Consider the following 22,645-nt stretch of genomic DNA (forward strand, 5'->3'; position numbering starts at 1 on the left):
AGAAAACCAACAAACTCAAGAATTGAGTGCAATGATCAGAGAATGGGTGGGTAGCAATAATGATGCCGGGAAAAAAAGCAAAAAAAAAAAAAGAGAGAGAGAGAGAGATTGTTTTTAAAAGTACAGGAGAAACAAGAAAGCAGGACAGCTTCAAGATCAAAGTTTGAATTGTTATATAATATTGTAATTTTATATGTATATATACATATATATACACGTATACACACATGCAATACTGCTGCTCGTGCTAACTTTGGCCTAACAATTAACACCAAGAAAATGCAAGTTCTCCACCAGCCAGCACCATACATGGAACTGCTGATTACAGCAAAGGGAGAACTTTTGAATCCCGTGGATAAGTTCCCTTTCCTCGGCAGGATGCTTTCCAGGGATGTCCACATTGACAGTGAGACTGGCACATGTTGCCAGAGATGGCTCAATGTCTGGCAAGATAAGGTCTCAGACACTGAGGTCCTTTCTCAACTGCTGATTATTCAAACTCTCCAGATTCTCCAACGGGCTGGCAGCTTCCCAGGCACTGGCCTGAAAGACTATTAAAGGAGAACGCACATACAGTGCTCACATGGAGGGCAGGAGAACTGATACAAGGCCACTCTCAGGTCTCTCTGAAGAACTCTGGAATCCTTTGTGGAAGATGGAAGACTTATGTCACAGGACCATCCAGCATGAAGTGCCCAGAGTCAAAGGCGGCTTTGTGCTTTGGGAAGGAAGCAGAATTGCTCAAAAGAGACGTGAGACGTACAAACTGAGAGTCATCTCCACTCCACACTTAGTATGGGTGCCCCCCTCCACAATCATATTGGTCTAATCTGCCAGAGTAGGCTACATGGCACCGTGACCCCAATATAGTACGTTATTTTGGTCCTCTTAGAACAAAGGATTATTCCCAAGCAACCAAACAATCCACAAACTCTACTGCTTCTTCCTGGGTGTGCATGATTATAGAAATAGCCACATTTGTTATTTGTCAAGCTCAGAAGAACAAAAAATATTATTATTTTTTAAAAAATAAAAGCCATCGCCACTGAAAGTGAAATTCCAGCAACAAGAAGGTATAAAAGCAAACCCAGGTCACCTGACTTGCAGCCTCCCTGCTCTTTTGACCATATTCATTTATACTCTGGTAGTCACTGCTGTAAAATTGCAATGATGGGACATGACCGGAAGAGAGGGAAGACGACACCAATTTCCCATTTCCGCAGAAGCGGGGGGAGTGGGGAGGGGGAAGGGAGGAGGGCACAGGTATGGGATAGTGCAGAATAAGCTCACTTTCTGGTGATGCTGATTAATTTTGATGACCTTTTAAAAATTCCTTCCTATAGTATAAGGAACAAGTCTCCCAGCGAGGGAAGAATGCAAAGAGAAGTGGGGGGAGGGGTCCGGCCTGGGATGAATAGAGAGGATGAAGCTTATTTTCCCGGTTTCTCCCTTCTCTTTCCCCACTAATTCGTTCCTCCTCCTCCACCATACTCCACCTCCCGCCTCCGGGCCTTCGCCCGGACTTCACGCCTTGTCTGTAACGAGCTCCTCCCCTTCCACCTGCCTCTAGCTCCCATCAAAGCTCGACTCCAGACCCCAGGAGCTTTTCCTGCCCCCCACCCCCACCCCCACGCGCAGGATTTCTATTTAGGCAAACTTTGTTTCCCACTTCCGGTTAGAGTGTAAGCTCCCTGAAGGCCGGACTTCTCTCTTGCCTTTTTCCCTTGCGTCCTCAAAGCCCAGATAAATAAATGCTTTATGTAGCACCGTGCAAGGCACCCAGCAGGCACGCGAGTCCGTTGGCCGGTCCCGGTCCCGGTGCCCTTCCCCGTCCCTCCCCCAGACCCTCTGAAGCCTAGCACAATCCCCAAAGACGTCGCGATGGGATCTACGGATCTACGCAGGCGCAAGTGAGCGGCTCGGAGAGGAGCAGGCAGGCGCATGCTCCCGGAAAGTGCGGCTCGGGGTTTTGCCCGTCACCAATATGGCCGACTGGGTATCACGCCTTCCAGCCTTTCGTTGGCTGTCGCTGTTTTCAGACGTCACTGGGAGCGTCGGCAGCCGGAGAACCTAGGAGCTCCACGTGGGTCTTCTTCTGGTGGGCTCGGCTCCGCTCGGCGTGAGGGCATGGAGACGCCCCGGAGAAGCCGGCGCCTGGGGAAGCAGGAGGCCGAGAGCCCCGCGGTCCCCGCGAGCCCGGCGACCCCGTCCCGGAGGCCCCGCAAGGCCCGGCGCGGCCTCCTAGGGCCCAAGGCCGAGGCGGCGTTAGAGCCGGTACCGGAAGCGGCGGCGGGGGCGGGCGAAGCGGGCCCGGGATCCCCGCGGAATCACCCGGAGCCTGGCCTGGGATCCCCTAAGAATAGGGGCAAGGACTTGGGATCAGCCCAGAAACAGGATCTGGGTCCAAAGTCTCCCCAGAACCTAGGACCTAGTTTAGGGTCCCTCAAGAACTTTAAGGGACAGGATTTGGGGTCCCCCCAGAGAAAGGATCAGGGCCCCCAGAATCATCCAGAGCCTAGTCTGGGGTCCCCCAAAAGCCAGCAGAATCAGCAGGCCAAGGGCGCTGGCGGTAAAAGAGAGCCAGGCCTGAGACCCTCTCAAAGCCCCAAGAAGCCTTGTGTGGGGTCCCCCAAGAATCACGTGGAGCCCAGCCCCAAAGCTACCCCTTTGGAGGACTCCAAATCTGCCCCAGAAGCCAGCTCAGTGTCCCCCCAAAGTCTGAGAGACAAGGAGTCGGTGTCCCATCGAGGACAGCCCAGAGAGTGCCCTTTGGGTCAGCCCGAGCCAGTAACCCCTAAATCGGGGGTGCTGCCCCAGGATGGAGCCGCAGAGACACTGCCAAGGTCCCAGGCACCCCAAACCAAGAAGCGGGATGGCTCTCCTGCCCCCACCCCGGCACCCAAGAAGTCCAAACAGGAGGCCCTGGTCATTCCCAAAGGAAAGCCCAAATCCGGCCGCGTGTGGAAGGATCGCAACAAGAAAAGGTGAGGGGGAGGGGAAGGGAGCCTCTGGGACAGCTCCCGGCAGCACTTGGGCAACAAAGTAACCACGGAGGAGGCGATACTTAGTAACTGTCAGGGGGCCTAAAGCTCGTTGAAGGCCCCGTGAGTGCCGGGAGTCGGGGATTGTAAATCACTCTCAGCTGCTTGGCTGGGCCTGGGCATCCCTAACTCCCCTCCCCAGCCCTCTGCCCTGGGACCAGCCTGGGGAGGGGGGAAGGTAAAAAAGCGGGAGGCGGGGCCCTGAGCTGAAATTCCCCTCGGTCAGTGTTTGTGTACCCCCACTCACCGGGAGGGCTGCATGGAGCCCCTGCTGTGCTAGGGGGTCCCTGGTGCTTTAGAAAGACCTTAACTTGATCCTCACGACCACCTTGGGAGGGAGCTGCTGGCCTTATCACCCCAATTTACAGATGAGGAAACTGAGGCAGGTCTCAGCTGACAATCTATCCACTCATGCGAGTCTCATTTTGGAGTCTGGGGCTCACTGGCCAGCCACAGCCGGCCAGGGTGGGTCAGAGGTGGCACCCTGATTGCCACCCACCAGGCAGCACTGCCTCTCCCTCCATACCCTGTCTGTGCACCTCATGTCCAGTGAAAGGGATGCTGGCAGCTCACCCTCCCGATTAAGGCTCAGGTTGGGGAAGGCGGTTCCCACAGGCTGGGACACCGCTGCCCTCTGCCCATTGTCGGGCAGCCCATTCAAGAGCCCAGGCCGAGGATCTGAGCCGGGCACCCACCTCCTCTGCCCGACCTGTGAGAGAGGGCAGCTTCCCCAGCTCCTGTGTGACCCTGGCGCAATATGAGGTGGTGAGCTCCCCATCCCCTGAGGTGTGCAGGTCCTGCTTGGGTGAGATGATCTCCAAGGGCCCGTCCAACTTGGAGGGTCTGTGACCCTTGAAGCCTCAGTAGGGTCAGAGGTCAGGTAGGAGGTTCCCATCCCCATTGGCCCTGGCCTGAGGCAGCGGAGGGTGCATTGGATGCAGCCCAAATGGGTCTGAGTGCAGCCTCAGGCTCTTTTCCTTGGGGGGGTTTGGGTTCATTGTGAGGATCAAATAAGAGAATACAAGTAAGCAAGCACTTAGTAGGCTCTCTATAAATGCTTGTTTCCTTCCCCTAGAAGGTGATCTGGTTGGTGTAAGTAAGCACATAGTAGGCACTCTATAAATGCTTTTTTCTTCCCCTCAAAGTTGATCTCTTGTCTGCTACCTGTGTTTCCCACATAGACCACATGGCCCCATGTTGGCTCCACACCCTAAGAAGAAGCTCCTTGAAGGCAGGGCTTTTGCCTTTAAATCCCTAGCACTTGGCACTAAATGTGCTTGTTGATGGACTGCTAGAGCACATCCCGAAGGGCTTGGGATGAATGCTGGGTGTTCTGTACAGGACGGGGTGCTTGGGGTCCACCTCTAGAGCCCTCCCTCCCCCCGCCTCCAGGTTTTCCCAGATGGTCCAGGACAAGCCGCTCCGGACATCCTGGGAGCGCAAGATGAAGGAGCGCCAGGAGAGGAAGCTGGCCAAGGATTTTGCGCGACACCTGGAGGAGGAGAAGCAAAGATGCAAAGAGGTAAGGGCCGGGTGGGGTGGAGGGGAGGAGGTCCCCAGGGACTTATCGGGCCTGGGCTGGGAGTGGGGAAACAAGACAAGATGAGATGGGACGAGAGAAGCCAGCGGGCACGCTTGGGAGGGGAACCGGCCGGATTCTGGACAGGTGGCACTCAGGGTCGGCTTCCTGGAGGAGGGGGTAGAGTGATTCAGGCCTAGGAGATGTGAGCATAAGCCGGCCTGACAGGAAGTGTCAGTGCCAGAAGCCTCGAGTGCCTGGCTTGGCAGAGGAGGGCCGGGCTGGAGCCCCCCACAGGGCAGGTACTGCAGGCCTCGGCTTTCTGGTCTGCGTCTCTCATTCTCTGGGAGGATCTCCTACGAGCCCCACGGCCCCCCTAGAGGGGTCCCGCGGGGGTCACCCAGGACAAGATTGCTCTGAGCCATCGAGCAGGTTAGCCATGGTCAGCCCGGTGTCTGGGAAGGCCAGGTTTGAACTTCCTGGCCAAGGCAGAGGGCAGGAGAATATACCATTTTCCCCTTTTTTGTCAGGTTGCTTGCCGGGGGGCGCGGGGGAGGGAGGGGGGGGACTTGGAACCCAAAATATTGCAAAAGTGAATGCTGAAAGCTCTCTTTACTGGAACTAGGGGGAAAAAAATACAGAAACCCAGAGTCCAACTGGAAAACACACACAGAGATGGCGAGCGGTCTGCCACGGCTGCACACGTGTGGCCATTCTGCACATGTATTAGTCATGTAGTGAAGGAAAACTCAGAACAAAGGGGAAGGCCGGAGAAAGAAAAGGCAAATGGGCTGATCAAAAAGATGGGGGAAATAGGACATTTTGTGTGGGTGTTAACGAGGAAGTTTCTAGCATGGGCCCAACTGGGGAGTCAGTTGCTGTCTTGTCCCTGGGGGGCTTCAAAGGGACTGGAAGGCCCATCTAAGGGAAGCTAAATATGGGTCTTTGGCAGCCATGGGCGAGCCTGGGCCTCAGACATGAGAAAGTTCCTGGAAACCCTGCAGGCCGCCTGCCCTTGGACTGTCCAAGGCACTCTCCCAAGTTCACAGCCTTGGACTGGGAGGATGATGGGACAAAGGCCCGCAGGGGTCACCAGGAGGGCCTGCCTGAGACCCTCCCCAGCCTGCCTATCTCCTCTCCCAAGTGCAGAAGGCAGGTAGTCTAAAACAGTGGGGATTGGGGGCTCAGAGACAGCCCTGACCCTTCCCTTGCTGCCCAGCCCAGGAGACAGTGGGCGACAAGCCCAGCTTCCTCACAGATGGGTCGGGGAAGGCTGGAGGCTCTGGGTGGTGCCCCGGTCTCTGTGCCTCGTGGATGAGAGCAAGTGGCTCAAGGTTAGCTCCCCCTCATCCTCCCAGACTCCTTGGTTTTGCCCTCATTCCCCACCTCACCCACCCCAATGCCCAGGCTCCCAGGGAGTGAGGTTGAACATGGCGTCGGAGATGTCACAAGAGTGACGTTTATGTAGCACTTGTGGGATTGGCAAAGCACTTTACAACCTTGTGTCACTGGAGCCTCACAGCAACCTTGGGAAGTAAGCATGAGTGTTGTTCCCTTTTGACTGTGGAGGAAACGGGCACCGGAGGCTGAGCCAGGGTTACCCAGACTGGATCTGAGATCGGTCCAGCACCTTCCTTCTGACACCTGGAGATGTCAGCACTGGGAGAAATGGTGGGATCTGTGAGGAAGCTCAGGAGAATATGTTCCCCTCCTCCCAGCCAAGCAGAGAGGGGCCCGGAGGTGGGCACTGCCCGCCGGGCTACCCTCCCAAGTCCTTGCCCCCCCCCTCATTGCTGTTCCTTCCAGGAGAAGAAAAAGCGGCGAGCGGAGAACATAAAGAGGCGCCTGGAGAATGAGCGGAAGGCAGAGATCGTCCAAGTGGTGAGTGCCCTGAGCCACCCCTGCCCTGTGAGGGCGCTTGGGGCCACCATGCCTGGTGGCAGGAGGGGGCGGCTTTGTTCCCGTTGTCCCTTCGTCAAGGTTTTGGGCACCAGGGGAATGTTGACCCCAATCCCCAAGAGTCCTGGGAAAGGAGGGAAAAGCCAGGGGTCCAAGATTCTCAGAGATCTTCCCTCTCTAACCCCACTAGATCCGGAACCCCACCAAGCTCAAGCGGGCCAAGAAAAAGCAGCTCCGGCGCATCGAGAAGCGGGACACCTTGGCACTTCTGCAGAAACAGCCCCCACAGCGCCTAGTGGCCAAGGACTGAGTGGCTGCAGGAGCCTAATTGTCGCCTTCCTTCTACCCCCAGCCTTTGGCACCGCCCGGCAAGGATGGCTATGGGGACTGGATCCACTTGGAGGAAGCTGGGCTTGGACCTTGGGGGCGGGAGGGGAGCAGACGTTCTTTGGACTCCAGACTGAGAGACATGTCATTGTCACCATCTTGGGAGGCAGGAGTGGGGGCCCAGAGGGCATCTGGCTGCCAGCCAGCAGTGAATACCCCACTTCTGGACTCCCCACCCCCTTGAGGAGGACCTGCAGAGAGAGCTGCTGCGTTTCTTTCTGTTTGTTAAATGATAGCTTTTATTTTCAAAAATACACGCAAAGAGAGTTTTCAACATTCACCTTTGCAAAAACCCTATGTTCCCAATTTTTCTGCACCCTTCCCCCACCCCTCCCCTAGAAAGCAAGTGATAGGTATGAAAATGGGCAGGTCTATACAGATTTCCACATTTATCATGCTACACAAGAAAAATCAGATCAAAAAGGGGGGGGGGGGGATGGGAAAGAAAACAGAGTGAGAATGCTGTGTTGTGGTCCACCCTCAGTTCCCACAGTCCTCTCTGGCTGCAGATGGCTCTCTTCATCACGAGATCACTGGACTGGCCTGAATCACCTCATCGTGGAAGAGAGTCACGTTGTCAGGATTGATCATTGTATAATCTTGTTGTATATAATGATCTCCTGTCCTACTCACTTCCTTAGCATCAGTTCCTGTCAGTCTCTCCAGCCTCTCTGACATCATCCTGCTGATTATTCTTAGAAAACAATATCCATGCATATACCATCCCGTATTCAGCCGTCCCCCACTGCTGGGCAGCCATTCAGCTTGCAGTTCCTGCCACCACAGACATTTTTGCACATGCTTTCTGATGCTTTTGCCCTTAAAGCCTGAGGGCTCATGGGTTAGCACATGGAGAATCAACAAATCAGAGTTGTTTCCTCCTGACACTGGAGAGGATGTGAGCGGGAGGGGAGGAGCCCTTGGTGGTCGCTTGGGGAGACGGGATATGCTAGGAGCAAAGGAGCGGCTGCTTGAGCCACTGAGGTCATGGGTCCATGTTTTCATCGGCCCTGTGCCCATCTCTGGAAAATTGATCCCCCTAAAACTCGTTCCCTCCCAAGTGTTAATGGTTTGAAGTAATTTAGGATCAGAAGAGCTTCCCAACCTGCTTTAGCAAGTTTGTTCCCCTCCGGGCCTCAGTTTACCCATCTCTAACAGGGGTTGGTCTGAGTTATCTCTGGGTGGAGGGGCAGAGGGCTGTGCGCCGCCAGAGACGGGGACCGGGAAATGCTCGGGCCGGGACGGTGGGATGTCATCTGGAGGAGCCCCGCCCGGCCCGCCTCATTTCAGGGGAACCCCCTCGGGCTGCCCGGCCGGGCCGGGGGCTTTCTCTAGCTGTCTGGCCGTCCTGGCCCCCAGGCAGGGGAGCCAGCGGCGGGGGAAGCCCGCGGAGCTGAGGTTGGAGGAGGACCTGGACAGGGAGCCGCCCTGGGAGCTGCGGCGCCGGCGCCCGCTGCCGCACACCAGCTCGCTGTCCTCCACCAGCACGCTCTCCAGCACGCAGCGCAGCGAGTGGCGCAGCTTGGTCAGCACGTCGGGGCAGGTGAGCACGTAGAGGAAGGGGTTGACCACGCTGTTGATGAAGGCCAGGCTGGTGACGAAGGGCAGGGCCTGCCACACGGTCGAGCGCAGGCTGGAGTCGTGGTGGGCCCGCGCCTCCAGCAGGCTGAAGACGTGGTAGGGCAGCCAGCAGAGCACGAAGGCCGCGATGACGGCCATGACCAGGCGCAGGAAGCGGCTGGGCTGGCGGCGGCAGCGGTGGCGCACCCGCAGGCTGACCGCCAGGTAGCAGGCGCCGATGACGCCCAGGGGCACGGCGAACGCCAGCAGGAACTTGCTGACGGCCAGGGCGAGCTGGCGGCGGCCGCACAGCGCCTCCCCGGCGGCGTCGGCCGCGCCCGAGCTGTACAGCCGCAGGTTGTAGTAGCACATGACGCGCCCGTCGGCCCGCTGCATGGTGTCCCGGAACAGGAAGTAGGGGACCGTGTTGAGCAGGGCCAGGCCCCAGAGCGCCAGGCAGACCTTGTGCGCCGCGGCCACCGTGCGGTGGTTCTGGGCCCAGATGGGCTTCACCACCTGCAGGCAGCGGTCCAGGCTGATGGCGCTGAGCAGGAAGCCGCTGGCGAACATGTTCAGGAAGAAGACGGAGGAGTGCAGCTTGCAGAAGGTGGTCCCCAGCTGCCACGAGTGGCCCACGGCCAGGAAGTAGGTGAAGAAGGGCAGGCTGGCCGTGGCCAGCAGGTCGGAGAGCGCCAGGTGCAGCACCCACGTGGTGACCACCGTCTGGCGCATGCGGCAGCCCACCACGTAGAGGATGACGGCGTTCTCCAGGATGCCCATCAGGGACACCAGCCCGTGCAGCGTCACCGACGCGTAGTCGATGTAGCGCCCGCTGGTGTTGGTGTGCGCCGGGAGCTCGCTCATGTACTGCAGGACGGGGCACAGCTTCTTGGGCTCCTGCGAGGGAGAGACGGGCCCTCGGCTCAGACACCGGAGCCGGGCCGTCCCCTGGGCTCGGCCCGCGTCTGACTGCCTGCGGCTTCGGCTCTTCGAAATCATTTTAATGATTTCAGATTCATTGTTTAAATGATTATTTTATTGATTTTTAAATTATTCCAGATTCATTTTTAAATGATTATTTTATTGATTTTTAAATCATTCCAGATTCATTTTTAAATGATTATTTTATTGATTTTTAAATTATTCCAGATTCATTTTTAAATGATTATTTTATTGATTTTTAAATTATTCCAGATTCATTTTTAAATGATTATTTTATTGATTTTTAAATTATTCCAGATTCATTTTTTAAATGATTATTTTATTGATTTTTAAATTATTCCAGATTCATTTTTTAAATGATTATTTTATGGGTTTTAAATTATTTCAGTTATTTTTAATTTATTTACTTTATTGATTTTTAAATGATCATTTTTCAGTTATTTCAGATTTATTTTTAAAATTACTATGATTTACTGACTTTCAAATTATTTTTAATTCAGATTTATTTTTAAAATTACTATTATTTATTGACTTTCAAATGATTTTTTAATTAATTCAGACTTATTTTTAAAATTATTATTACTTTTTTTATTTTACTCTGGTAAGAAATCAAGCCAGGATTCCCAAAGACCTAGAAGCTTGGAATACATATCAGAACTTCCTTCCTTTGTTTCTAACCACTGAGGAGGCTTCACCTGGAGGAGGCAGAGAATCCCTGCCCACCATCTTTGTCAGAACCAAGCATCGCCTCGAGGCATTCCTGCCCCTCTTCCCTCCTGGGTTGCCTCTTCCTAGCTCTACATGCTCTACAACTCAGCTGTCCTGGAGCATCCCATCCCATTTCTCTTTGTTCCCATGGAACTCTTCCCCTCCTGTCTGCCCTCCCAATCCATCCCCCCGGTCTCTCAACCTACTCAGAAAAGTAAATGCAAAACCTAATGCAGTCTGTCATGAAGAACCATACCCACCTGGGAGGGGAGGGTGTAGTTAGACTTTCCTGAGTAGGAGGCGGTCCTAGGACTGAATTCTAAGGGAAGCTGAGCATTCTGAAAGGAAGAGAGAAAGGGTCCCAGACGTGGGGCACAGTCTGAGCAAAAGCCCTGAGGTGGACCTGAAATATTATTTACAGAGAACATCCAACCTCGTCTCCAAAGACTTTGCCTTCAACCCATTCCCTCCCTGTCCTTTGAGCTTTTGTGTGCCACGGGCCCCCTTGGGCAGTCTAATGAGACCCATGGACTCCTCCAAATAGCAATGTCAAATGCATAAAATAAAAGCTTAGGATCACAAAGGGTGATCCTTGAAATGAAGCTGTAAAAACATTTTTTAAAAAACAATTTGACAGAGTCTCCCCCGCCTACATCTCGCTCCCCACGTTTAAGCCTTAAACCTAAAGTTTACGAAATTCACCTAATATGCCAGCTTGCCCTCCTGGGGTTCCCTTTCTACTGGTAATTATGAGTTCCACTGGGGAATCTTCTTTCGAATGCTCTCCCACTCTATTTCATAGTTGTCATTTCCAGGGTCTAGTGTATCCATTTTGTCTGTAAACTCTTCCCTACATAAATCTACCTTTTGTCCCCCAAAAAGGGCTTGCCTAATAAATTTCCTTCTCTTCCACTCCCATCTCTCCCCTGTCTCCTTCCCATCACCCCCAGAGTCAAAACAAAATTCTCCCTTAGCCATGCCTTCTCAAACCATCATCCTGCCCCACTCCTGGAAAGCCAGGTCTGTGCTCTGCCCCCTCAGGTGGCAGGAAGGGACAGGGCAGTCCTGCTTCCGACCTGCTCTTCCTGAGAGTTCTGTGCCCTGACAAAGCAGCGGTGAGGGAGGAGATGGAGGAGGGATAGGGCAGGGAGCTCTGTCATCCTGCAACCAAGAGCTTCGGGTCTTTCCCTGGCTCCCACGGGCACCCAGACAGTCCCCACCAGTGGCTTAGTAGCTGCAGGCCCAGTGATGGCTAAGGCTGGCAGTGCCAGCCTCCCCCATCTGATATGCCAAGAGGAAGTGAGATAGGAACAACAGCAGAAGGAAAAGGGTTCCCCACACGCAGGCCCAGATAGGAAGACTGCTGCCCCATTGGGGGAGGAAAGGGGCCATGTCTGGATAGCCTGGATATTGTTACCCCCCAACAAGGGCAGCAAAAATGGATCCTCCAGTTCCCAAAGGCTCAAGGCCAGGGGCCAGGCTGTCAGAGAGCCTTTGAGCAGGACGTGGCCCACTGCACTCCTCAAATACTGAGGACATGCATGTCCCCAGCCCATACTGGGCACTCTGAGGTCCCCAGGAAGGTAGCTCTTGGGACTGAGGGACTTCCACCTGCGCACATGCTGCCAGAAAACAACCGTAGACAAGGTACAGGACTATGGGGGCAAAATGAGCCACGGCCACGGGCACTCCTAGGGAGGGGGTGAGGAGGGAGGAATGTCAGCGAGTGTTAAATGATCTCTGTCTTATCACTGAGGATCCTGAAGCAGAGAGTGGTTAAGTCGCTTCAGGATCTTGCAGCTAGGAAGTGTCTGAGGAGATCTGGACTCGGTTCTTCCTGATTCCCGGTCCAGCACGCTCTGCCTCTAGGCTGGGGGGAGCCATGACATGGGGGAGAGAGAGCTATCAGAGAAGGTTCTGAGCTGAGCCTTGAATTCAGGAAGGCAGAAAGACTTCACAGTCTTCTGTGAGGGTCACAGAGCCTCATTTTAAGGATGAGGAAACCGAAGAAGGAGAGGGTGTAGGACGGGATCACACAGGAAGTGGCAAAGCTGAGGGGAGGAGGGAAGTGGAGAAGTGGACAGAGGATAGGAATAGCATCCCATCCCCCAAACAAGGGACAAAGCACAGCTGGCCATCACTGGATCTGCCAAATGCCCAGAACGAAGAGTCTCAGCTCACGCTCAGGTTCTCAGGCCTACAGAGCTCCTGTCCTGCACCGACCCTCTTGGTCCTGACAACATTCACTCCAATTTCACAGATGGGGAAAGAGGCTCAGGAAGATGAAGGGCCTTCTCAGGCTCACATAGCTTGGCAGTATCTGTTGCAGTTTGAACTCGGCTCTTCCCTACCCTAGCTCCAACACTTCATCCACTATGCCCATCCTGAGGGTGGCGTTTACTACTGTGTGACCCTGGCCAAGCCATCTCCCCTTCTCAGGGATTCAGAATCCCCCCCTCTATAAAATAAGGTGGTTAGACCAGCCAGAGCTAAGGGTCTCTCCAGTAAGTAAGACTTGTCACAAGCCGGGCCATGTCAGGAGCAGAAACTGGAGGCGAAGGATCCACAATTTTGGCACCTTGAGCCAGGTAACTCCTGATGTCCCTTCAAACCCATCAGCATCATTTTTAGTTCTAGGATCATAAACAGAACTAGGAAGGCCACTAAGGTCACTTTGAACCTCAGTTTCCTCATCTGTAAAATGGAGAGCAAATACTTATGATGAAGAGCAAGTTGAGATTGTGGATGTTCATATGTGTTATTGACTGGTGTTTTTTTTTAAAAATTCATTTTGTCTTTTATTTGAAACAAAAAAGCATTTCCATAATACAGTAGAATAAAAATGTCTGCACATGAAATCACAAATCTTCCATGCACAACTTGCTCTCCCTTTTAAATATATAATAAAGTTATTCTGTCTTGACACTAGTACCTTTACAGATACTAGAATTCCAAAAGAAGAAAAGAACTAAAAACTGAATTTGGTTCTTAAAACAAGAATTAAAGCCATTCGTATTATTAACAGTTTAGAGTTTGACTAATAGCCTGCAGCATAAATTATGGTTTACATAGCATCTACACCTAGAGTCAGGAAGATCTGGGTTCAAATCCTATCTCAGACAGTGTGAACCTACTCTAATAAGACACTTAAACTCTTTCTGCCTCGTTTTCCCCATCTGGAAAATGGAGTTTACAATACTCTCATTTCCTGCGTTTTCATGAGGATCAAATGAGATATTTGTCAATTGCTTTTCAGACTTTAAAGAGCTATGGCAGGACTGGTGTTCCTTGGCAGTAAATGGGCCACATGACAGAAATTCATTTGATTATAGCATGAGCTCTTCCCAGGCATTTTTTTTCTATATGAGCCAATCCTCTGATGACAACGGGGTAGAAAAGCAGACAGTGCTGGCCTTAGGAAGCTGGAGGGGTTCCGAGGACCACAGAGATAGGGCTCGAAGGGACCTTCTAGTCCAATCCCATCATTTTACAGTTGAGGAAACTGGCTGCAGGACATCTGGGCAGTCCCCTGGTCCAGCCACTTTATCTCCCAAGAAGAAAGTAAGAGGGAAAGTGAAAGTTTTTAACCACTGTGACCCCTGCCTAGCCTCCCCCACGGTTTTTCACAGTGCCCATCCAGCACGGAGTCCCTCTGGGAGAGAGAGAAAAGAAGAAGAAGAAGAAGACAAGAGGAAGAAGAAGACAAGAGGAAGAAGAAGAAGAAGAGAAGAAGAAGAAGAAGAAGAAGAAGAAGAAGAAGAAGAAGAAGAAGAAGAAGAAGAAGAAGAAGAAGAAGAAGAAGAGAAGAAGAAGAAGAAGAAGAAGGAAGAAGAAGAAGGAAGAGGAGGAGGAGGAGGAAGAAGAGACAGACACAGAGAGACAGAGACAGATACAGAGAGAGAGAGAAAAAGAAAAAACAAGAAGGAGGAGAAGGTGAGAGAGACGGAGAGAGAGAGAGAGAGGAGAAGAGAGGAGAGGAGAGAAAAGGAGAGGAGAGAAGAGGAGAGGAGAGGAGAGGGAGATAGAGACAGCACAACGCAGAGAGAGTCGGAGAGAGAGAAATCAAGTATCAGCGGCAGAATGGAACCTGGGACTTCAAGTCCGCATCCTAATCTCCTCCTCTCTCCCTCTCAGACGCACTCGGCTGCGTCCCGACCTCCGCGGAGGACGCCGACTACCCCCGGTGCGGGGTCTCCGGCTCCACCCCCGGCGCGGGGTCTCCGGCTCTCCCCCCGGCTTCTTTCCGCTCTTACCTGAGTCTCAGGTGCAAGTGTGAGAAGGTGGTGGAGGGGGACCCCTGTTGCCAGGCTGACGGCTCCCATCACGAGGCTGCACGGGGCTGTGGAGTCTCCGGAGGCTGGACCAGGCAGAGGTGAAGACAGTAGGAGCCTGGGGAGGAAAAAAAAAAAAAAAAAAAACGTGCACTGTAGCCTGTTAACTCTGTCCGGTTTCGGTCCCAGCGACCTTATCTCAGCCCGGAGAGCAGATAAGTCCGCCGTCAGCCAGCCCGCCCCTAATTTACCCTGCGCGGGGAGCCCCGAGCCCCTCCCTTCGCAGACTGCGCTTTAGGAAGCCCGCAGGGGGCATTTTTGAGCTTTTGCCCAGAGACCCAAATGGTCCTCTCCCTCAGCCCCAAGTGGGTGGGCGGGGCAGCCGGGGGCAGAGGGCGTACAAACCCGACGCGCTCTGGGGCTTCTTCCCCATCTGGGGAAATCTCCACTTTTACCAAGAAGGGGATAGAAGGGGAGGGAGGGAAAACTTTGTGGTAGGGCTACAAAGGGAGGGAGCCAGCCCGGGGGTCTGCCAGCACACGGCCAGGCTGTTTCTCCACCTGCTCTGGGGAGCTCTTATAAGGCAGACGGCAGAAGTAGCAGAGAGGGGCAAAGGCAGAGAGCATCTGCATTTCCCTGGTCCTGAGGGTCGCATCTCTGTGTGTCACTCTGTCTCCCCCTTCACCTTTATCTCTGTCTCTTTATATCTCTCCCCCTTCCTTGTTTCTGTGTCTCTGTGTCTGGTGAGCAGAACAGAAAAGCAATATCCACAATGTTGACAACAACGTGAAGGGGGGGGGGGGGGAGGGAGGGGGAGGGAAGGACACTATCCAGAAACTAACACTGTATAATGAGACTGGCCAAACAGCTCCCCCAAAGGAGATGGGAAGATGAACCTTCCTCCTTTCTTCCCAACAATGGGGAATGATGGGTATAAAAAAAATCATCTTGATTCAGCTAATGTTCTAGGGTTCCTAAACTGCTTGTTCTTTGTTATAAGGAAAACTGAGAAGGGATACCTAGGGAAATGAAGGTGATATAAAAGCAAAAGATCAATTAAAAAAAAAAAACCACTGGAGTGTGCAAAAGTTAAGGGGAGAAGAAAAATGTTTATATGAGAAAATCAGTGGGACAGCTTCAGATAGATTCTAATAGAATAAACTAATATTCTATAATAAATCAACCGAGTTCATCCAGCTAGTGTGTGAAAGCCGGGGGTGGGAAGGTAGGAGAATACCTGAGAGCCATAAAACGAAGAGGACCAAAATGATATTCCTGTAAGAATGTGTCCAACTAGTGGATCTCTTCGATAAAGAGAGCTAATTCAGTTTCAATTGACCAAGGATGGACAGAAGCAGGTACACCCAAAGAAAGAACACTGGGAGATGAATATAAACTGCTTGCATTTTTGTTTTTCTTCCCGGGTTATTTCTACCTTCTGAATCCAATTCTCCCTGGGCAACAAGAGAACTGTTCGGTTCTACAAACATATATTGTATCTTGGAAATACTGTAACATATCTAACATATATAGGACTGCTTGCCATCTAGGGGAGGGAGTGGAGGGAGGGAGGGGAAAAATCGGAACAGAAATGAGTGCAAGGGATAATGCTGTAAAAAAATTACCCTGGCATGGATTCTGTCAATAAAAAATTATTATAAAATAAAATATTTTTTAAAAAGAGTAGAGGTAAAAATGCAATAAAAAGAATTTTACTAATTAAGAAATTAAAAGGATTAAATAAAAAAAAAAGAAAAGATAAAAAAATTACCCTGGCATGGGTTCTGTCAATAAAAAGTTATTTTAAAAAAAGAGAGAGAGAATGTGTCCAACTGTGGCTGATCAGACCAATACGAACTCAGAAGCTCTGCCACAGGTCAGACACAGATAGTCCATATATGAACATTTGGGGTGGACTCAAATTTTGCCAATTCCGTGTTTCCTTTGGGCTAATTCAGTACTGCTTTGCTCCTAGAGCACAGCACTTTCTCTGATGAGGGCACGCTGTGCTAGGCGATCCTGGGCCAGTGTCTCCCATGTCATGCAATCGATTCTCAAGTTCTTAAGAGAGGCTTTGTATCGCTTATTTCTGACCACCCTGTGAGCTTGCCCTGTGTGAGTTCTCCATAAAATAGTCTTTTTGGAAAGCACACATTTGGTCGTTGAAACAATGTGCCCAGTCCAACGGAGTTGCGCTCTCGGCAGTAGAGTTGGCAGTTTAATTCGGGAAAGGACCTCGGTGTCTGGTACCTTCTCCTGCCAGGTGATCTTCAGCATTTTCCTAAGACAATTCGGATGGAAGCGATTCAGTTTCCTGTTGGGGCGCTGGTAAACTGCCCAGGTTTTGTAGACATACAACAATGAGGTCAGCACAATAATTTGGCAGTCAGTCTAATACCTCTCTCCCACACTTTCCTTCGGAGCCTCCCAAACACTGAGCCAGCTCTGGCAATGTGTGGGTCAATCTCATCCTTTGGACATCCCTGGAAAGTATCCTGCCAAGGAAAGTGAACTTACCCACACCTTTTAAAATTCACCATTTCCTGTAACCGATAGTTCCACATCTGGATGGTGGGTGCTGCTGATGGAGGACCTGGGTCTTCCTGGTTTTACTTCTTAGTCATGAGATAGACAAGTCTTCAGTAGTAATGACCACTGCTGTTCCTGTTTCCAACTCCATTCCTGCCAAGGATTCCCCACCATCTCTGGTATTCTAAGTCTACTCTCTCATTGACTCTAAGCTTGTCCTTTTTTGGCATATTGATGATAAGAGTCTCCAGGTCTTCATAAAATTTATCTTTGACCTCATCAGGATTTATCAGACACCGTTATGTAAGTGTGTTAGTGAAAGCAAGTGCTGAGGAAGATAGCGTGAGAGAAAGAGACAGAGACACAGAGAGTCAGAGACAGAGAGATTACGCAGGGAAGAGAGGGAGGGAGGAAGGGAGGGAGAAAGAGAGAGAGAGAGAGAGAGAGAGAGAGAGAGAGAGAGACAGAGAGAGACAGAGAGAGACAGAGAGTCAGAGACAGAGACCACTCAGGGGAGAGAGGGAGGGAGAGAGAGAGAGAAAGAGAAAGAGAAAGAGAGAGAGAGAGAGAGAGAGAGAGAGAGAGAGAGAGAGAGAGAGAGAGAGAGAGAATGACTCTCAGGACTGGAGAAATGCAAGGACTACCTCTCTTTGCCCTTCTCTACTACTTTGCTATCAGTCTTTGGACTGCTTATGGACCATCCAATAAGTTCTGTTTATTTAACAGGAGAAAGAGATGGATAGATAGATAAATGATAGGTTAACAGACAGATAAAAAAAGTAGACAGATAGACATAGATAGACAGACAGACAGACAGACAGATAGATAGATAGATAGATAGATAGATAGATAGATAAAGCATTTAAATGTTCCTATATGTCTGGTATTAACACACTGACACATAAAATATAAGTGAAAAAGAGTCCCTTAAAGAGTTCACATCCTAATGAGGGAAGACAACACATAAAAAAGGAACTTTAAGTAGAAGAAGAAAGGGCAAGGCTGACGAAGAGGAGGCCAGGGGTGAGAATGGGAGTGGTGAGGAAGGCCATCTAAACCAGAGACTCACCAACCACAGGAGAGAGCTAAAGGGAGGATACATCTCTAGGCTGAGAAGGCTGTTGATGAGGAGGTTGCAAAGTACAAAAAAGCAGGAGGAGAGCTAGAAGGAATCATGTTTGTATTTTCCCTTCTATGTTCCTTCTTACAGTTAGTGTGTCACTGACACCTCGAATAGGATGGCAAGATCTATGGACCCTTCTCAGAATATTGTTTTTAAATAAATAAAATACATGAGATTACAAAGCATTATTGTACTGAATTAAACCATATCGTAATTATAATGGGGAGGGGCAGCTAGCCGGCACAGTGGATAGAATACTGTGCCTGGAGTCAGGAAGACCTAACATTTACTAATTGTGTCACTCTGAGCGAGCCACTTCCCTCTGTCTGACTCAGTTTCCTCATCTGTAAAAATGGAGAAGAAAATGGTAAATCACTTCATTATTTTTGCCAAGAAAACCTCACAGTCATAGAGTCAGACATGATTGAAAAAGAACTAAACAACAAAAAAGTAATTTTTTCTCAATGTGATTGTCAAAGGAGGAGCAGAGAGAGAGAAAAGAGATCTCCTGAAATCTATCTTTACTGCCTCTTGGTTAAGAACCCCCATATTAGAGGGAATAAAAGTACAGCACTAATTACCTCCTTTCCCCCTAAGAGTTGTAATGATTCTAAATAGAAAAGTAGGAAGGCAAATGTGTTCATCCACATGGCCCAAGAAGGCACCCTTCCTAGTTATAAGAGGGGGAAGCAACAAAATCCTGGAAGCTAATATTCTGCCCAAAGTGAAGAGCTTCCTTCAGCAGGACCTACCTCAGGATTTGCCTCGACAGCAACCGGAGGGGACGAGAGCTTGGCTATCAGGACTTTTACCAAAAGAAGGAGATTTCCCTGAGCTGAGGGACTCTTGGGGACAGAAGACGATGTTCTCAGTGGCCCTTGGTGCTGGAAGGAGCCAGGGACCAAACCCAAGGGCTGGGGTAAAAAATCTGAGCTTTGCATTCCATTATGAAAGTGAGTTATTTGGGCTGTGAAAATCAGATAGGAAACGCTGCTGCTTTTCCAGAAGCTCCAGAAATCCAGACCACAGGAAGTGTTCTGAGGTGGACAAACCACTTAGATCCCTATTGAAAAAGGAACTCATTAGAATGTTGGTGAGATTGTCCTGCTGACAACCCCAAACTCAGTTCCCTTTTGAAAGTAGTCCAAACCACAGAGACTGAATGTGGAAGACTCCGGTCGGGGATGTGCTGGTAAAATATTTAACAACCAGCTCTTGGGGGGAATATAGGTAAGGATGTGGGGCAAGGAAGAAATGATGGCATGACACATAAATTTAATCTGTATAATAATACAGATTATTTTTTTTATTATTATTTTTCTTATCACTTTCTTAAATTTAGAAGGTAAAAAAAAAATGTAGTATTTCCAAGGTGTAAATGCTTACACTGAAAATTTCATAATTTGCTCTGTGGGCAGGCCCCTGATTATGATTTCTTAAAATAGATCCATTGAAAAGCTAAAAAAAAAATTCTAATATTTACAGACTGTTGTAAATCCTTTATGAGTTTTGTGTGTTGTTTACATACTGCTTCTGAATTTCTGTGGGGATGAAATAGAGGTAATCCTACATCAAACTAATATATTGTTGGTGGTAGTGTTCTTAGCTTGAGGGCTTCTGTAGGACTTGAGGACTTTCTTATTTACATTGATGGAATAATATTCTGGAGCAGTGAGATAGTGCAGTGGATCCACCAGGCAGGATAGAGCGTCAGGAGGAGCTGAGTTCAAATCCAGCCTAGCTGTGCGACTGGCCCAGTCACCCTGTTTGCCTCAGGTTTCCCATCTGTAGAATGAGCTGGAGAAGGAAATGACGCGTTTCCTTCTGGAAAATGGAAATTCCCAGTTTCTTTGCCAAGAAAATTACAAATAGGGGCATAAAGAGTCATACATGATTGTATAACAACAGGCATTATTTATAATCAGTGATTTTTCTGGAATAAATGCTGGGTGTCATCAATATGAGCAAAAGAGAAAGTGACCTTTTATGGGAGCCCCGAAATCACAATGAATTCTCGTAAGCCTCAGATTTAAGAATGCTGGGCTATGGGTAATACTGACTAGTCATATATTGTTGGACAAGTAATTTAACTTCTCAGCTTCATTTTCCTTAATTGACTGGAAAGACCTGAGTTCAAACCTAGCCTAAGTTGCTGACTATTTATATGACCCTAGGCAAGTCAATTAACCTCTATCTGCCTCAGTTTCCCATCTGTAAAAGGGATGATTAATAGAACCTACTTCCAAGAATAGTAATGAAGAATAAAAGAAATAATATTTTACAGTCCTATGTAGTAGGTATTAATAGTAATAAGAATTTATAACTATTTTTCTTTTGTTCCTCATTACAGCTCTGGGAGGTAGATGGATTTTTCAACTCTAGCAGTTCTCAGTACTGAAAAGTTTGAGAGGAATAGGGATCTATCCTAGTGAATGGAGTATCCCTAATCATGTAATTGGAGACCTCAAAATCTGGAATTAGTATTAATACAATAATCCTTTATAGGCTAAGAATTAACCTTTTTTTGTGTCCTGGACCCTGGTGAAGCTATGGGCCCCTTCTCAGAATAATATTTATAAATGCATAAAATAAAATCCATAGCATAAAAAAGGAAGCCAATTATTGAAACTCACTTATCAAAATACTCTTTTTAAAAATAGGTTCTCAGACCTCTATAATAATGGAGTACTGGATAGAGAGTTGACCAGTGTGGGTGGGCCTATAAGCTACAGGAGCTCCCCATGAAGACTAGAGTGGGAGGGGAATGGAGATGATCGAAGGATTCCTGATGGAGAGGGGTGGAAGATTCTCCACTGAGTAGATGCTTGGATGCTATTTCCATGCTCTCTGGGAGGCAGTGACTTGGCTCCCTGATTATTCTGAAGGCTAAGGTCCTGAGACCAGCTCTCCCTTGGCAAGAACCCCTAGTGATTAGTGATTGCCTGGTGATTAGGGAATCACTGCAAAGGGATTTAATCCCACCCTTCTCCACCAAAAACAAATAAGAATGTATGGGAATGTATGAGCCCACTTGGCAGGGCCCCCACTTTCCCGGATGCAGCTGATACCCTGCTGAGTCATGGCTCAGAACTGAATGGAGCCTTCGAAGACAAGTGCCCTGCTCTCGCCATTTGATACATGACTCAATTGAGATTAGGGAGGGGAAAGGACATAATTTATTCTTTGGAAGGATTATATAACTTGTCAAGGTCACAATGGCTGTAAGCAGCAGAGCCCAAGCTGCCAAGCTCTCTGACTCTATATTCAGTGTCTTTTTCAACCCCACCATGGAATGCCCCAATCTCCCCTAATCCCAGGCTAGCAGCCACTCGGGGTCCATCTGGGAAGCTCCACTGCTGGGATGAGATGCCACTAAGTCTCCTTAGGGAGAGATGAAGAACCAGCGGGTCTTGCCATCTGCCCTGCCCTGCCCTGCAACTTGCAACTGCCTTCTGCTGAGTGTCGTCTCCCCCAGTTAAATCAGGGAGTTCCTTGCTTTATTTATTTATATCCCCTATTTACATCCTATTTCTATCCCCAGCATTTAACACAAGACTTAGAACATGATGTTGTTCAGTTATTTTTTGGTCCTGCCTGACTCTTCATGACCCCATTTGCCAGGTTTTTCCTGAACCTCAAGGGTGACCTAAGCTGCCGCCTTCTCTGGCTCTTGTTCTTCTCATCTGTAAAGTATTATTCTGGGAAGGGGCCCACGGTGTCAGGCAGACTGCCAAAGCTTAAGAAAGTCTGTTAAGAATTACTATAGTAACAAACAAAACAAACAAATAAAAAAGAATTATTGTAGTAACTTTCATACTTTGAGGACAATCATGGACGTTCCATTCACCAGTGCGAACTTCCGTTCCGCTCCAATTTTTCAGTAAATTGGCTTTGAGAATTGCCAGGGCTGAAAAATTCATCTTCCTGAAGCCAGCGTGGTGATGAGCCCCTTCAGACCTAACTAGGCTGGTCCTCAGACAAAAAAACAAAAACAAAACAAAACAAAAAAAAACACAATCTATTATTCAGAATAAACTCCAAGCCTTCTCAGCTCAGTAGAACAGTTTGCCTTCCAATGGCAGAGCCTTTGAGAACCCCAGAATGCCCTCCTTGCCACAATAAAGTATCAGAGGAAGACTTTCCTGGAGACATGTATCAATCATGATATAGGTTATGATTGGAAGAGATCTGCAATATTCAAAGGCGATTAGCTTGCCCATGCACACAAGGAAGACCAAGTGGATGAATGGCTATTGCACTTCTAGGACATGGGACCAAGAGGAAGGAAGGGAAAACATCTCTGATCCTCATACCTCCAGCACGTTAAGTGGACTTTTGGGAGAACCCAGACAGGGGCTGCCCAAGATAGGCAAGCTTGGATGGATTATTGGTGGTTCCCTAAATCGATAAGATCCCAGATCCCCCAGAGTTTTTGAGAATGCTCATAATGATGTCTGACCTGCAGAGCTTTCAAAGCACATTCATATCTGGTGTGTCACTCCATCTTCATAATACCATTATTTGAGGCAATGAAAGTCACACAGCTGCTACACAGTGGAGGCAAGGACCAGGACCTTTGTCTCCTGACTCCTGGCTCAAAACCATAACACTGACCTTTTCTTCCCTCTTTTTGATCTCAAACTTCATGGTCTTTGTGCTCTGGCTT

General features: G+C 49.6%; 2 protein-coding genes across 3 annotated transcripts; one reads left to right on the plus strand and one right to left on the minus strand.

Moving 5' to 3' along the window:
- The first annotated feature begins 1,926 nt into the window (after window positions 1-1,926).
- Window positions 1,927-7,126, plus strand: CCDC86 (coiled-coil domain containing 86). The gene is made up of 4 exons (XM_051964365.1): window positions 1,927-2,984; window positions 4,434-4,563; window positions 6,367-6,441; window positions 6,650-7,126. Exons 1-4 carry the CDS (start codon window positions 1,942-1,944, stop codon window positions 6,767-6,769), a joined length of 1,368 nt encoding a protein of 455 aa, XP_051820325.1. The 5' UTR covers window positions 1,927-1,941; the 3' UTR covers window positions 6,770-7,126.
- PTGDR2 (prostaglandin D2 receptor 2) lies at window positions 7,058-14,731 on the minus strand. 2 transcript variants are annotated; one of them, XM_051964363.1, is made up of 4 exons: window positions 14,579-14,731; window positions 14,310-14,445; window positions 10,317-10,394; window positions 7,058-9,303 (listed from the first exon to the last, which is right to left on the minus strand). In XM_051964363.1, the coding sequence occupies exons 1-4, from the start codon at window positions 14,641-14,643 to the stop codon at window positions 8,128-8,130; spliced, it is 1,455 nt and encodes a 484-aa protein (XP_051820323.1). In that variant the 5' UTR covers window positions 14,644-14,731; the 3' UTR covers window positions 7,058-8,127. The 2 variants fall into 2 exon arrangements, with proteins under 2 accessions (XP_051820323.1, XP_051820324.1); XM_051964364.1 differs by lacking the exon at window positions 10,317-10,394.
- Window positions 14,732-22,645: the final 7,914 nt, after the last annotated feature.

Source organism: Antechinus flavipes, chromosome 6, assembly GCF_016432865.1.
Source record: "Antechinus flavipes isolate AdamAnt ecotype Samford, QLD, Australia chromosome 6, AdamAnt_v2, whole genome shotgun sequence".
In the NCBI taxonomy this organism is placed as follows: Eukaryota; Metazoa; Chordata; class Mammalia; order Dasyuromorphia; family Dasyuridae; genus Antechinus; species Antechinus flavipes.